General features: G+C 48.0%; 1 protein-coding gene across 9 annotated transcripts in view; it reads right to left on the bottom strand.

Annotated features, from left to right (window-relative positions):
• Positions 1–15,193, bottom strand: part of cbfa2t3 (CBFA2/RUNX1 partner transcriptional co-repressor 3) — a 44,713-nt gene that overhangs the window by 3,830 nt on the left and 25,690 nt on the right. For 3 of the 9 annotated variants that reach the window (XM_086289259.1, XM_086289315.1, XM_086289306.1), the window contains exons 3-11: positions 14,804–15,126; positions 14,450–14,539; positions 13,599–13,780; positions 10,796–11,079; positions 10,050–10,135; positions 5,363–5,645; positions 4,782–4,850; positions 4,017–4,070; positions 2,240–2,430 (exon numbers count right to left, since the gene is read on the bottom strand). In XM_086289259.1, the coding sequence (XP_086145385.1) occupies positions 2,240–2,430; positions 4,017–4,070; positions 4,782–4,850; positions 5,363–5,645; positions 10,050–10,135; positions 10,796–11,079; positions 13,599–13,780; positions 14,450–14,539; positions 14,804–15,126 (1,562 nt within the window). The remainder of the gene's footprint in view (positions 1–2,239; positions 2,431–4,016; positions 4,071–4,781; positions 4,851–5,362; positions 5,646–10,049; positions 10,136–10,795; positions 11,080–13,598; positions 13,781–14,449; positions 14,540–14,803; positions 15,127–15,193) is intronic. The other 6 variants (XM_086289267.1, XM_086289294.1, XM_086289285.1 and 3 more) reach the window with 6 other exon arrangements.

Below are 15,193 nucleotides of genomic sequence, written 5' to 3'. Positions count from 1 at the left end.
ATCATTGTAGATTTCCAGAGGAAGGGTCATAACAACCATCTGCCTCTCTTCATTGGTAGTGAGGCGGTGGAGAGGGTGAGCAGTTTTAAATTCTTGGGGGTAACTGTGACTGAGGACCTGTCCTGGGGCAACCATATCACCTTAGTTGCACGGAAAGCCCAACAGCGCCTCTACTACCTGAGGAGACTGCGGAGCGCACACATTCCCAGACCTCTGATGTTGAACTTCTACAACTGTGCCAACAGCAGCGTTCTGACGTATGGATTTCTAGTGTGGTTACCCAGCTGCACCAAGGCCGACCAGCAAGCACTCCAGCGGGTGGTGAAAGAAGCTGGCAGAATTATTGGAACAATTCTGCCAGAGATCAGTAATATCTTCCCCACTCGCTGTCTGAGGAGGGTGCACAGTATCCTGCGGGACCAACATCACCCTGCGCGCCACCTTTTCCACCTGCTGCCCTCAGGGAGAAGGTACAGGTCTATACAGGCCAGAACATCCAGACTGGCCAACAGCCTGTATCCACAGGCTGTGAGGCTCCTGAATTCTGCCCCCCTCCCCTCTCTGCCCCCCTCTCACGGACAATAACCATATCCAACTTCTTAATAGCACTGAACTGGTCTGCATTGGTGCATTATATCTTTATTCTCTCCCCCCCCCCCCCCCCCCCCCCCCCCCTCTTTCTTAAATAGACAACCATCATATCTCACAGTACAATAATATTGAACGGGTTGCATTGTTGCATTTTGTCATGTTTCTCAGGTCTTTGTCTGAATGTCCTATGAACATTACCTGTCTTGTTCTCATGTTGTTGCTAAGGATTGTCTCATTGCACTGAAGTCACACTGGGTTAAATATTTACACTTGGGTTTTAAGGGGTATTTGTTTTTGGGTTTTTTTTGGTTTTTACGGGTTGTACGGAAGCCCCAAACGCAATTTCATTGTTCTTTGACAATGACAATAAATAAATACTTGACTACTTGACTATGCAGGTTATTTTTCCCAAAAATATTACAGTATCGTTACGATGTAACACAGTGTGTCATTCGGGTGATATGAAAATAAAACAACAACTATATTATACCACAAGACTGCACAGTAGGTATGTTCTTCAAAGGCATCAGCTTTTGCATTTTTTTAACTTTATTCATCAAAAACAATGCATTACAGTTCAGAATACTGTATTTTTAAAACAATTTCTCACATTGTACATGTTAAAACCTAAACTAAGTGGCATTTACAAGCCAGTTTGTGTGTGTCATCCACAATTTGTCTGCTCCTCTTTGCATGGGGATTCAATGTTATGGATTTAATTCTTGGTCCAAGGCCACTGGTTTGTGTTACCAGCAGGTGGTGGTCAACTGCTCACTAATGGCCTCAGCCTGGCACTCTGCTCCAACCATCTGGGTCTGTCTGCTTTTATTTACACAGACAACTGGACTGCTTCTGCAGTAATGATGACAACATGCTGCTGCTGCACCAAACCGAGAGAAGCCAGCTGCATGGATTACACAATGCAAGGTAATGTCATGGTCCTGAGTCTGTCGACTCAGTGTTTTGTGTTTTTTTATATTATTCTGTGTTCTTGTTTATTCTGTTATATCTTTTGTTAAGGTTTGCCATTTGTTAGGGTTTTGTTCTATGCCTGCCTGCTCCCACTTCTCCGTGTTCCCTCTCTGTCCATGGTGTCACACTGTATGCCCGTGAGTCTGTCTGTTAAGTTCAGTGTCTTGTCTGGTTCTCTGTGTATGTGAGTGTGTTCAGTTTACGTTTCCCCTGTCTCGTCAGCTCTGATTTCTCCCAGGTGTGTTCCCCTCCTGTCTCTCATCTCTTGATTATTGCTGTGTGTATTTAAGCCCTGTGTGTTCTCCTGCCTGTTGCAGTTATTTCCCTGCATCACCCTATGTTGGTTCCCTGAGTCTCCCTGCAGCGCCATTTCAGGTCTGCTTGTGTTAGTTTTTCCCAGTTTAGTTAATCTTAGGTTCAGCACTTGCCACCTCCTTTGCTGTTTGTTCTATCTCCGTCACAATAAAGCTCACTCTCATCAAAGTCAGTGCTTGCATCTTGGGTCCTACGTCCAACCTCCACTCGTCTGCCACTGCGGACGTGACAGGTAAGGGGAGCAAAGGGTAATGGATCAAGAAAGCCTTAAAACAAAGGGCCTGATGACTGATTAAGGAATTTAAAGTTCCAATGAGAGAAGGATGAGGCAATATGTCGGTAGGGGGTCTGTGATACTCACTTCACTGGAGTCTTCCTGCTGGTTGATGACTGTTAATGCATCCTCAGAGGCTTGCCTCTTGGCTTCAGCCAGTGCCCTCTCCATTTTGGAGCGCTCGGCAGAAATCATCTCATGAGCCTTCCTCTCAGCGTCTGACACTGCTTTCTGCAGCTCCGACATCGCCTGTCGCTTCACCTCATTCACTGCCTCCTCTGAGAGAGAGAAAGAGAGAGAGTGTTAGTGCTTATGGCCATCGTCCCATCCAGCCTGCTCTGTCTGTCATCCTTTATTAAGGCTCTTTAAGCTGCCGTCTTGTTGTAACGCGGCAAACAGATGTACATCATCCAAGATTTAAAACTTTATGCCAGGAGAAGTGTGAAAAAAAGAAAAGAAACCAGACTTCAATAATTTATTCAAACACGTCTGGTCACAATCATTTTCAGAGCTGACAACAGCAGATGTCACCAACTCGGTTGTTCATCAAGCACCCTGAATGAATTGTCATCCTATCATCACATGGTCTTTTGTTTTTCCAGCAGGAGTCCACCATATGAGTAAGGAGGCTTTGTTTTTATAACAGGCAGGTGGGTAGACTCCTTTCCAGATGGCAGTCGAAAATAGAAACTTCCTGTAGTTCCTTCTCAGTAAGAAGCAGAAGTGATTACGTTTTGTGGTCTTTCATTACTGGCCTCGCAGCGCACAACATGTTTTCCCGTAGGACTTCATTCGCCTCGGAAATAGTTTGCCAAAAACACACTGTTTAGCATTCAAATGCTAATGTGGTATGTTGCGATGACAAGATGTGAATTCCTCTAACATATTTTCTACCAGCAAAGACAGCAATATTTTCATACATTGAATAATATTTCTCCAGATAACCCACATGACCCAATTATAGCAACGTGCGCACACGCATAAAGACACAAATGACACCCTAAAGTGGATTGCTAGGCGGGTTAGACGACGCAGTTCTCTCCCCTGCTCAACATTTCCTCCAGTCAATGTTTGTTTGAAGGGGAACTCATAAATAACTGTCACTTTTCCTTGCCGCTCCACTCCAGTTGTTTCAAACTACTGTGCAGAAAGATAGGGAGTGAGGGGGAGCCTTATCCACACTTTGCTGCTGTGTACATGCGCATGGCAGCGTGTGCATGGAGCTCTATGTGAGCTTGTGTGAATTCAGCGCTCTTGTGCTAAAAAAAGTTTGCATTCTGTCAACACTGTACACATATAGTTACACTTAAGGCACACGTGTCTGTCCTGTCCCACATCCTGTCATTCCCTCACTACCTTCATTTTATTCCTACTCCCCCCCCCCCCCCTCCCTACACCCCTCCTTCTCCTCCTCTTCTTTCTTCTCTACCTTGCAAACACTATCTGCATTATTCCAAGCTTCTCAATTATCTGGCCTAATGCATGCACAACTAAGATTAGTTTGCAAATTTAATTAATTCTTATCAAGGAGACTGCATAGCAGATGCTGGGGCAATTAGCACTTAATGGAAAACACGGGGGCGGCAATATTAACGTTTTAATTCTGCAGGGATTTGGCAAGTCCCTGAGATGTGTTATTTCTGTCTGCTTTTTCACACTTCAGATCTTATTTTTCAAAAGCAATGCAGTCTCTCAATGTGAACCAGACCAGAGAACACGTGTCTGGTTTTAATTAAAAAAAGCGAGAGGTGCCGCAGCTACATCAGCACAGACTACCAGGGTGCTGAGATAGAGCTGACACTTATGCACATACACGCACACAAACATTGGAGGTGAGATGCTGGGAGTGAGATATGTTACTCACCCTGCTTGTTTTGGAGGTGCTTTAGTGCTGGGGAGAGCGGGATGCTTGTAGTACCTGTATGAAAAACAACTGCAATTAAAAGAGCCTTTTGCTGCCGGTGAAAATGCAGCACAGTATTTTGCAGACAGCAGCAGCATCTATTCCTCCGCAGAGTATTGGAGTATGAGTGCAGAATAATGGTGCTGGGACTGAGGTGGAACAAGGGCTGAACCAGACCGCTCCCGGGACAGGCTCTATCTAACATGCAGGTCCCATGCGGTGCAACGCTCCCACCTGCTTCCTTTTGGCAAAATTAGCCAAAAATAAAGCTTTTTTTGGATTTCTTCTTCTTCTGTCTCTATATCTCAGCAGTTTGTTTCTTATTCCCTTCAGTCAAAGGTCTGTGTATGAAATGTGAGTGGAAAAAGTGGGATAAAAATTCAAGTGCTCCCGATGATGGAGACCAGTTAAAACTCCACCTTGTGCTGTGCTGTGCTGCCGCGGCCTACCGTAGGCCCACTGACTGCATTTTCACTGCAGCTTTAACTGCAGTGGCCTTTCATGGTGGTGACAGATGGAGGGCATTTATCCTAATGACACAGAGGACGTCCAATCCTCTGGCCTGATGGACCTACAGCTGTAAGGCCTCTGCTCTGTCTGTCTGCAGCCGGGGTGAGGGCCGTGAAGAATGACGACAGTGTTTGTGTGTGTGTTTTGTTAGTCTGTGTGAGGTCAATCACGGAGACAATAGAAAGAAGAAGAAGAAGGAAGATGCTTGACTCTTACCAGCTTTCCTCCAGATTTCTTCCGGGAGGTATCCTGAGGGAGGCCTGTGTAAGAAGTCTCGATGGATCTCTGAAACACACACGCAGGCTCACACTCAGTGTCGATTGCATGCACACGGAGACAAACTGTTGATCTGCTCGAACACACATCCATCCATGACTGCCCTACAGTTTCCAGTTCTATTTTTGGAATCGATAAAAAGGTATAAAAAGGTAAAATGTGTGTATATATATATGTGGCAACATCAGTACAGTAAACAGGCTGCCATAGACTTTCTCCAACTATTTGTGGGAAGGAAGTGGAATATGGGAGCTAGACGTGAATACAAATCTTAATTACGAATGAGCATGCTGTCGACATAAGGGTGCAATCAGCTGGTTAAAGATCCAGGATATTGCAAGGAGATGTTTTGTATGCCTCACAGTTTGAGCTAAAATTTGTAAATCTGCTGTAAATATCATCATCTGACTGACTCTCTGTGTCTAAATTGATATATTACGGCGTTTCCAGCATTTTAAGTAAGCCCTACCTTGCCGTGAGTGTTTTGCTTTGCCAAACATACCCTGCGTGTGTTTGTCTACCTGTCTGTCTGCCTGTCTGCCTTTCAGCAGCCGAGGAAGTTCCTACGGGCAGTGACTCGCTGCTGCTAGCTGTGTTGGAGGAGGAGTTGTGGTGAGGAGGAGGAAGAGGAGGAGGAGGAGGAAGGCAGTGCTGTCCGTTGCTCCCACCTTTTTTCATCTCCTCCACGTCACTGTAGCGCCGGATCCAGTGATTCATCTCCTCCCGGTCGGCCTCCTGGCAGCGGCGCAGCACTGTCAAAGAGCGCCTTGTCTTCTCTACCATGTCCATGATGCAGTTGAGGAGCTGCAAAGGCAAATGATATTTACTTAAAGTGATTAATGAACAAGAGGAGACGTTTACTGGTCCCCTCCGCCCCAGAAAAAAGTAAACTAATGGGAGGCAAGTTTCAAATGAAAGGTTTTGAAAGGGACCAGATTTTTAAATGGATTGTTTTTCCTAATAGCTCATGAGAACAAAACCTCTCCAAAACTTAAGAGCCACTTTTCGAGCCACTTTTCCTGTCCCAAAACCAGACGTGTGCTTGCGAGCAGTGTGTGTTAGTGTCTCGACCTATTTGTTCATGAATTCCGTGCTTGTTGGTGAACGTCTGACAGCATTACGATGACGCAACGATGATAATTTAACAGCTGGGCTGCTGATGACAGTGTTGAACCGATTCCTTCTACCCTTCTGCTCTGCTCCTTGCCAGCTCAACAGATTTCCTTCCCCCTCCACCTCCCCCTTTATTGTAACCAGTGTAACTGTTTTCCAAAGTGCCCTGTCTTTCCAGACATAGAAAGATCTGCTAAATGGGTTTAGCATGGTTGACATTCAATCTATATCATTATTCCCATTCGTCTTTCCCTCTCTCCATCTCTGACTTCTTTCCCCTGCCTCTCCACCACCTCCCTCCCCTCTGAGTTAGCTATATTTATTTCAGTGAAGTGTTTCTAATTTGGCAGGGGTCCAGGCCTGGCCGGTTTCTCTCCATGACTGCAGCTCTTGTCTCAGCTGCTCACCCCAGCTGGAGCTGCTCTCTGCTGGGTCCTGAGCTCCATCTGGGGCCCTGTTTCTCTCTCTCTCTGTGTTTCTCACTCTTGCATTGTGTGTGCATGTATGTGTTTCTAGCCTACATGGTTTCTCATAGAGTTGAGTGCTAGGAATCCAGATAGGTGTGTGTCTGTTGTTAATTCACCGCACTGTCGCAGACCTCGTAAGGTCAACTGTCTGTCAGCAGCTCCTGTCCCTGTCATCTGCATGCCGTCAATTGCACTAAAACAAACTCCCCCCCCCCCCCCCCATTGTTTGATTTTGAATGAATCGCTACCTTATCGTGGTGGAGGGGTTTGTGTGTCCCAGGGATCCCAGGGGCTATGTTGTCTGGGGACTTTTGCCCCCTGGTAGGGTCTCCCATGGCAAATTGGCCCTGGGTGAGGGACCAGACAAAGAGCGATTCATAAGACCCTTATGAAAAGGACACCGAGGGAACAGTTTATCCTGCCCGGGATAGGGTTACCGGGGCCCCGCCCTGGAGCCAGGCCCGGGGAGGGTGCCCGAGGGCGAGCGTCTGGTGGCCGGGCCTTAGTCCATGGGGTCCGGCCGGGCACAGCCCGAAGAGGAGACATGGGCCCATCCTCCCGCAGGCCCACCACCCGCAGGAGGCGCCATAGGGGTCGGGTGCATTGTGTGCTGGGTGGCGGCCAGGAGCGGAGGCCCTGGTGGACTGACCCCCGGCTGCCAAGACTGGCAATAGGGACATGGAATGTCACCTCTCTGGTGGGGAAGGAGCCTGAGTTAGTGCGTGAGGTTGAGAGGTACCGGCTAGATATAGTCGGGCTCACCTCTACACATGGCTTGGGCTCTGGAACCAGTCTCCCGGAGAGGGGCTGGACTCTGTCTCAGTCTGGAGTTGCCCCTGGTGAGAGGCGGCGGGCTGGCGTGGGTATCCTAATATCCCCTCGGCTTGCTGCCGGTACGTTGGGGTTTTTCCCGGTGGATGAGAGGGTTTGTTCCCTGCGCCTTAGGGTCGGGGAACGGGTCCTGACTGTCATCTGCGCTTCTGCGCCGAGTGGCAGTTCAGAGTACCCAGCCTTCTTAGAGTCCCTGGGGGGGGTGCTGGAGGGTGCTCCACCTGGAGACTCTGTTGTCCTGCTGGGAGACTTCAATGCTCACGTGGGTAACGACAGCGAGACCTGGAGGGGCGTGATTGGGAGGAACGGCCTCCCTGATCTGAACCCGAGCGGTGCTCTGTTATTGGACTTCTGTGCTAACCACAGTTTGGCCATAACGAACATCTTGTTCGAACATAAGAGTGTCCATAAGTGCACGTGGCACCAGGACGCTCTAGGCCGTAGGTCGATGATCGATTTTGTAATCGTATCACCAGACCTGCGACCATATGTTCTGGACACTCGGGTAAAGAGAGGGGCTGAGCTGTCAACTGATCACCACCTGGTGGTGAGTTGGATCAGGTGGCGGGGGAGGACGCTGGACAGACCTGGTGCACCTAAACGCGTAGTGAGGGTGTGCTGGGAACGTCTAGCAGAGGCCCCAGTCCGCGAGATCTTCAACGCACACCTCCGGCAGAGCTTCGACAGCATTCCGAGGGAGACTGGGGACATTGAGTCCGAATGGACCATGTTCAGAGTCTCCATTGCCGAAGCTGCTGCATTGAGCTGCGGCCGCAAGGTGGTGGGTGCCTGCCGTGGTGGTAATCCCTGAACCAAATGGTGGACACCAGAGGTGAAGGGAGCCACCAGGCTGAAGAAGGAGTCCTATCGGGCTTGGTTAGCCTGTGGGACTCCGGAGGCAGCCGACAGGTATCGACAGGCCAAGCGGAATGCGGCTCGGGCAGTGGCTGAAGCAAAAACTCGGGTGTGGGAGGAGTTCGGAGAGGCCATGGAAAAAGACTTTTGGACTGCCTCGAAGAGATTCTGGCAAACCGTCAGTCGTCTCAGGAGGGGAAAGCGGTGCTCTACCTGCACTGTGTATAGTGTTGGCGGAGCGCTGCTGACGTCGACTGAGAAAATTGTCAGGCGGTGGAAGGAATACTTCGAGGACCTCCTTAATCCCACTGACACGTCTTCCGAGGAGGAAGCAGAGTCTGGGGATGAGGGGAATGACCCGCCAATTTCCGGGGGCGAGGTCACTGAGGCAGTTAAACAACTCCTTGGTGGCAGAGCCCCTGGTGTTGATGAGGTCCGCCCCGAGTTCCTGAAGGCTCTGGACGTTGTAGGGCTGTCCTGGTTGACACGCCTCTGCAATGTTGCGTGGAGATCAGGGGCAGTACCTGTGGACTGGCAGACCGGGGTGGTGGTCCCCATCTTTAAGAAAGGGGACCGGAGGGTGTGTTCCAACTACAGGGGGATCACACTCCTCAGCCTCCCTGGGAAAGTCTATGCCAGGGTGCTGGAAAGGAGAGTTCGTCCGTTAGTCGAACCTCGGATACAGGAGGAACAATGCGGTTTTCGTCCTGGTCGCGGAACACTGGACCAGCTCTTTATCCTTTCCAGGATACTTGAGGGTGCATGGGAGTTTGCCCAACCAGTCTACATGTGTTTTGTGGACTTGGAGAAGGCATTCGACCGTGTCCCTCGGGGTGTCCTGTGGGAGGTGTTGCGGGAATATGGGGTGTCTGGCCCATTCGATCCCTATACAACCGTTGCAAGAGCTTGGTTCGCATTGCCGGCAATAAGTCGGACTCGTTCCCGGTGGGTGATGGGCTCCGCCAGGGCTGCCCTTTGTCTCCGGTTCTGTTCATAATTTTTATGGACAGGATTTCTAGGTGCAGCCAAGTGGCGGAGGGCTTTCGCTTTGGTGGCCTCAGAATCTCATCTCTGATTTTTGCAGATGATGTGGTTCTCTTGGCTTCATCGGGTGAAGGCCTCCAGCTCGCACTGGAACGGTTCGCAGCCGAGTGTGAAGCAGCGGGAATGAGGATCAGCACCTCCAAATCTGAGGCCATGGTTCTCAGCCGGAAAAGGGTGGAGTGCCCACTCCGGGTCGGGGATGAGTTCCTGCCACAAGTGGAGGAGTTCAAGTATCTCGGGGTCTTGTTCGCGAGTGATGGGAGAAGGGAGCCGGAGATCGACAGACGGATTGGGGCTGCAGCTGCAGTAATGCGGACGCTGCACCGGTCCGTCGTGGTGAAGAGGGAGCTGAGTGTAAAAGCGAAGCTCTCAATTTACCGGTCAATCTACGTCCCTACCCTCACCTATGGCCACGAGCTGTGGGTAGTGACCGAAAGAACGAGATCGCGGATACAAGCGGCAGAAATGAGCTTCCTCCGAAGGGTGGCTGGCCTCTCCCTTAGAGATAGGGTGAGAAGTTCGGCCATCCGGGAGGGGCTCAGAGTAGAGCAGCTGCTGCTCCACATCGAAAGGAGCCAGCTGAGGTGGTTCAGGCATCTGACAAGGATGCCCCCTGGGCGCCTCCTGGGTGAGGTGTATCAGGCATGTCACACCGGGAGGAGGCCCCGGGGCAGACCCAGGACACGCTGGAGAGATTATATCTCTCGGCTGGCCTGGGAACGCCTTGGTATTCCCCCGGATAAGCTGGAGGAGGTGGCTGGGGAGAGGGAGGTCTGGGCCTCTTTGCTTAGGCTGCTGCCCCCGCGACCCGGCCCCGGACAAAGCGGATGAAGATGGATGGATGGATGGAAGTAAAAAGGTGGTTGTCATTAAACACAGCTGCTTTGCAGATTCGTACATTATCGAGGTGCTTCCATTCCTCTGCCCACTCTCGATCTGTAAGACGGTGATCAATCACTTCCTCTTGGCGAGCTCCGTGGACTGCTATAAAAAAAGAAACCCACAAACACAAAGAAGTTTGTGCCACATTATTGTCATGTAGACTTCACACATCATCAACTCATTTTTTTTAAATAACTGTGTCGACATAATGAAATAAACTCCCTGACTTATTTCTTAGGCCTTACTAGCTATGTCAGTAAGGCAGCAGTTGTTAGCTTTGTCCATTAGCTGAGCGCACTGCTTTAATTTTCTTGTTTTTTGATTTTTTATATTTCCTGTACAACTCCTGCTGTATGCATTTTAATGTAAGTCCCATAATAAAGCATATAAAGACGCTGCATTATACAAATTTAGCACAAATCAAATTAGAAGAGTCACTGAAACACGCTCTAACATTGTCTATACATTGTTTATAATAAAACACACGCTCATATCTAATCAGTGAGATTGTTTGTATAAGAACCAGAAGGAAGGCATGTATGGTTGCTGCAGGTGACCACATGGGCATGTATGGCTGTGGTCTTTTTATAGACACAGTGCCACAAGGATTATCACACTGGACTGACAGGTGGCCTTTGTTCTCTACATACACCCCATTTATATACACTGAAGCTCGCTCGGTCTTGACCGTGAAACTGTGTGTAGTGTCACTGTGGTATTACTGACTTATCTAACCAAATGAATGCTTTGCAGCTGTTCTACCTGTCTGCCGGTGCCTGTCACGGACTTCGCGGTGTTCGTTATGCCTGTAAGCATCTCTGTATTGGTGTGCCAGAGCCATGTCTTCTAAACGATAGTGCTGGGGTCCCACTTGGGGGTTTGGCGGGTGGGGGATGCCATTGGGAGGGTGTGTGGGGAGTCCATTGAGAGGAGGGTGAGCAGGAAGACCTGTGCTGGGGCTGAAGCGTTGGCTGGGGCTGATGGTGCAGGGCCTCTTAGCCAGGTGCTCCGGGTGCAACCCATCTCTCTCAGAGCTGTCTTTGGTCCTGTGAAAGAGGACAGGGTGGTGGATTAATTCAGTGTTTCTGAGCCCAGATGGCCTGGAAACGGTGATTTAGCGGCATAGCCACAAATTATTTTGCTTTTTTCCTTTTTTGGATGTCATCAGTGGTAAAGTAATTGCAAATGTATCCTATTTAAAGTTAAGTTTAGAGAGCTTTAAGCCTTTAAAACTTTTTTCCAATGTTATCTCAAGTGTCATAATGCTTAAAAATACACAAAACTCATTATTATTCATCTCATATATATCTATATCTATCTATCTATCGATCGATCGATAGATCGATAGATCGAGATATATATATATATATATATATATATATATATATATATATATATATATATATATATACATGCTTCTCTTGTTATTCCATCCTTGGCCTTGCCAGACCACAGTGACTAATATGGAAACTGTGGGATGGCTTTGCAAGCATTGATATCCAATGCCAATGTATTATGTCAGAGTTCAGGAGAGCAAAATAAAGTGAAAGCCAGAATCTCCTTTTAGGAGAAAAGACTAGCTCTAAACATGTAGATGTGATTCCTTTTATGATAGCTATCTGTTGTCTGTCTTCTAATGTGTCTTTGTATTTGGTGTACGGTTAACCCTTGTGTGGTGTTCGTATTTTTGTTACTCAGCCAGTGTTCATGGGTCTGGTGGACCCGCTAGAGTTTTGGCTTTCCAAATTAACACTATCAAACAATTTTATGTTAAATTACTCAACAGATGTTTACTTCATCCCAATTACAAGACATATGAACAGCAAACATGGGTTACCTTTACCTTTGTTAGATCACATTTATGAATTAATGTGCTTCTCGTTTTTCTTTTATATAAAATGTTATAAATAAATCAGTTATAATCAAGTGGAGTGAGTGGAAAGACACAACACATTTACACGTGAAAAAATAATTAATTGTTTAATTTTTCTTTTGAAAAAAACTGAACACGGGTCTCACAGACCCGAACACCATACAAGGGTTAAATATCAAATGGTAACAGCAGAGTCTGATGGATAATTATTAAATGAAGACTCCAGTATTGCAAGTTAAACCTGTTTGAAGAGGCTTCAGGAAGGAACACAAATCTGTCTTTTTTTAAAGTTGAGCAACTACCATATGGTGTATGCCAGCGCACATACATCCTCACGCACACATCTTGCGTATCCCTGCTGAGAGGTGCTTGTTGTTCAACTGCGGTAAGTCAGTGCCTCTGCAAAGCTTTTGCACAGCTGTACGCCATATGTACCAAACAAAACCAAGTCCAAGCATACACCCTGCATCTCAAGCTCTTAATCTGAATATCCCTCAGCCTACTCTTAGATTGCAAGTATTTCTCCCACCCTGCTCTTGGGCTTAAGGGGCAATATGGGCTGAATGCTGTGTGTTTGGCAGATGTTTAGTGACACTCATTTTTGTCTGTGTACTTTAAGTGTGTGTGTGTGCGAGAGGTTGTGTTTTCAAGCCATCTGGACAGTTTAAATGGGAGTGTTGATATTAATCTGTTTAGCTGGATGGCAATAGCTAGGCATTCAGATGGAAATCACTCTTTATTATCCTGGGGATCAAAGGCGAATAAATGCAACACTGATGATGATGGTGTGTGTTTATGTGTGTGCGTACTCGTTCTCAGTTATCCGTGTCTATATTATTGTGCATGTCAGCTATAATCGTACACATCCCTGGTTGTACTGTCTAGCAAATCAGAGGTATAGCTGGCATGACGTAGGCCTTGGCCCAGCTGTACACCCCCACCTCCCGTCCTCTGAGTCCTGCCTGCTGCGTATAAGCCAGAGGTTGTGAAGAGGATGTGTGGGGATTACAGTGGGATTGCATGTCCAGCTCCAACCTCTAGTCCCATTCAAAACCATAGCCACCACCTGTCTCCCCACACCCTGCCTAGGATGTGCTCAGCATTGTGGCCAGCACATCGCCATCTGGACACGTCTCTGACATATGGACAGCGGCCGGGAGCCCGCAGGTCAGGCGATGTAAGAAGGGGAGCGAGAGAGCGGGGTGAAGAAGTCAAATGCAAAATAAGGGCAGTGCCAGTAAGAGAAGAAGGAAGAAATGAAAAAGGGAAACGTCAGTTAATTCTCTCGTGTGTTATCCTCTTAGCTGAGCGAATAAATCAGAGTGCCGGGGAGAAATGTGGGACAATAGCTCTGTTAGACCTCCTGTCTGTCTTTGGATAATGTTCAGGACATGTACTGTACTTCGCTCCCTGCGCTCCCCTTTGGATCTCGTTTTCTTTCGCCTCTCAGTCTCTCTTTTTTCTTTTCCTATGCTGCATTTATCTCTCTCCTCCCTCCCAGACAGCTGGCAGAGGCAGTCTGGCATCAGGGCTGTCCAGACTTCCGCCTCCCGCACAGAGGATTTATAGCCTCCCCTTGTCGCTTGGCATTCTGAAATACCCTAAAATAATTCATTTACAACAGTCTGTGTAAGACTCTGCATGTTCATTTCTGAAGTCGTGCTTTCTTGTTTTTAAACAGAGAGATGTTACCTGTCAGGGGTCCTTCTCTTGCCATGCTCATTCATCTCCAGCATTATCTCGGAGGAGTCGAGTGGTGAGTTGGCGTTTGCGTCCAGGAGTAGCTGCTCGTGTTGGGCCAGATACTGAGCTGGGGTCTGCTTGGCCAACCTGGCACAGTGAAGCAGTTCTCTCTGCAGCAAGGGCAGGTTTGCCTTCAGTGGAAAAAAGAGGGAAGACAGTATGTAAGTTGATATAGGAAGGACATGCTGTAGATTTACTGAACCTGTAGGAACATAGATTGTTGAGTGGACAGGAAAAGAGCTAGAAACTCACGGTGGAATCACAGATAGATGGGGTGAGAGTGAAATAATGCCAGATTAGGGTGAGGAAAAAGAAAGTGATAGATGAAGAGACAGGATGAGATAAGACAGGTCCCTTGACACATTCCTCTACCATGTGTCTCCCTCTCTTTCTCCGGGGTGTGCTGTTGTGTGTCTTTTATCTGTGTGTGTACGTGTGAATGTGTGTGCAACAGTGCTGTCAAATAGCTCTCTCAGACCTGTCTGGTTGATATAACACAGCTATTGCTGCGATGTCCCAGATGTGGAGGATCATCGCACGCCAGGAGGTCTGACACTCACACACACAAACTCACACTCACCCTTTTTGTCAGACATTACCATGCACGTCTTACCACTGTTTATGTACAGTATGATGTCTACCGCATGTACACACTGTACACATATAGATTCCCCTTTTTACTGCTCTTTGAATACTTTCACTGAAATGCTGTCCTGAGCGCTGACCACAGTGAGAAGTAAAGTTTGTGCATTTACCTAGAGGACATCAGGCTTGATTTGTTGAAATGTGCAGACATTTACCTTTAAGAAAGGAATGACGAACGGCCTCAGAGGGAAGTTGGTGGCCTCGTGAAGTTTAGAGTGAAATTCTTCAATGGTGAGAGTGGAATTCTATCCAAGACAACAAGAAGAAAAAAGTGCTTTTAATGCTTTATAGATCACTCGCACAATCATTCCAACACATGCCATTTCCTTATTGTCTTCTCCACGTGCTTATATCTGTTTGTATTCTGTGCACACATTCTTGATTCTCAATGAGTAAATAACACAATAAGTTCCACGTAAGAGCTTAATGTAGCTTCAGATATTTATACAAAACGTTTTTACTGAAAAGATTCATCAGGCAAATTCTACACGAGCATAATCACAACTTACCACCAGTCCCAGGACGAGGCTGCGCACTCTCTCTCCAATCTCAGGCGATATGTCGTTGCCAAATTGCTGCAGCGTGGTCAGGAAGCGCTTCAGTTTGCAGAGCTGCCGGGCACCGCAGGCCGGCGGGAGCTGCTGGTTGGACAACGAGGCTGTCGAGGACATGGCCGGCCCGTTGCTGAAGCCGTTAGGAGTGGATGGAGCACCGTTTAGCGATGTAGGAGAGTGGCTGCTCCCATTCAGCACTACAGATAAACAGACAGGAGGAGGAGGCGGCGTGAACTGGGTCAGTAGTTTCGGAGGGGCCCGAGGGGCATCTGACAGATCTAGGGGCATGACAAGGGCAGAAGCTTTTAAATCCTGCTGACAGAAGAGTGTTTGGCTGAGATGAAT

The sequence above is a fragment of the Aulonocara sp. 'chitande type north' Nkhata Bay genome, linkage group LG1 (genome assembly GCF_057382095.1).
Source record: "Aulonocara sp. 'chitande type north' Nkhata Bay isolate Kocher_YH1m ecotype deep benthic linkage group LG1, A_spYH_male_GT1.1, whole genome shotgun sequence".
Lineage (NCBI taxonomy): Eukaryota > Metazoa > Chordata > Actinopteri > Cichliformes > Cichlidae > Aulonocara > Aulonocara sp. 'chitande type north' Nkhata Bay.
Note: the sequence above shows the minus strand (reverse complement) of the source record. Positions and strands in the feature narration are given on the sequence as shown.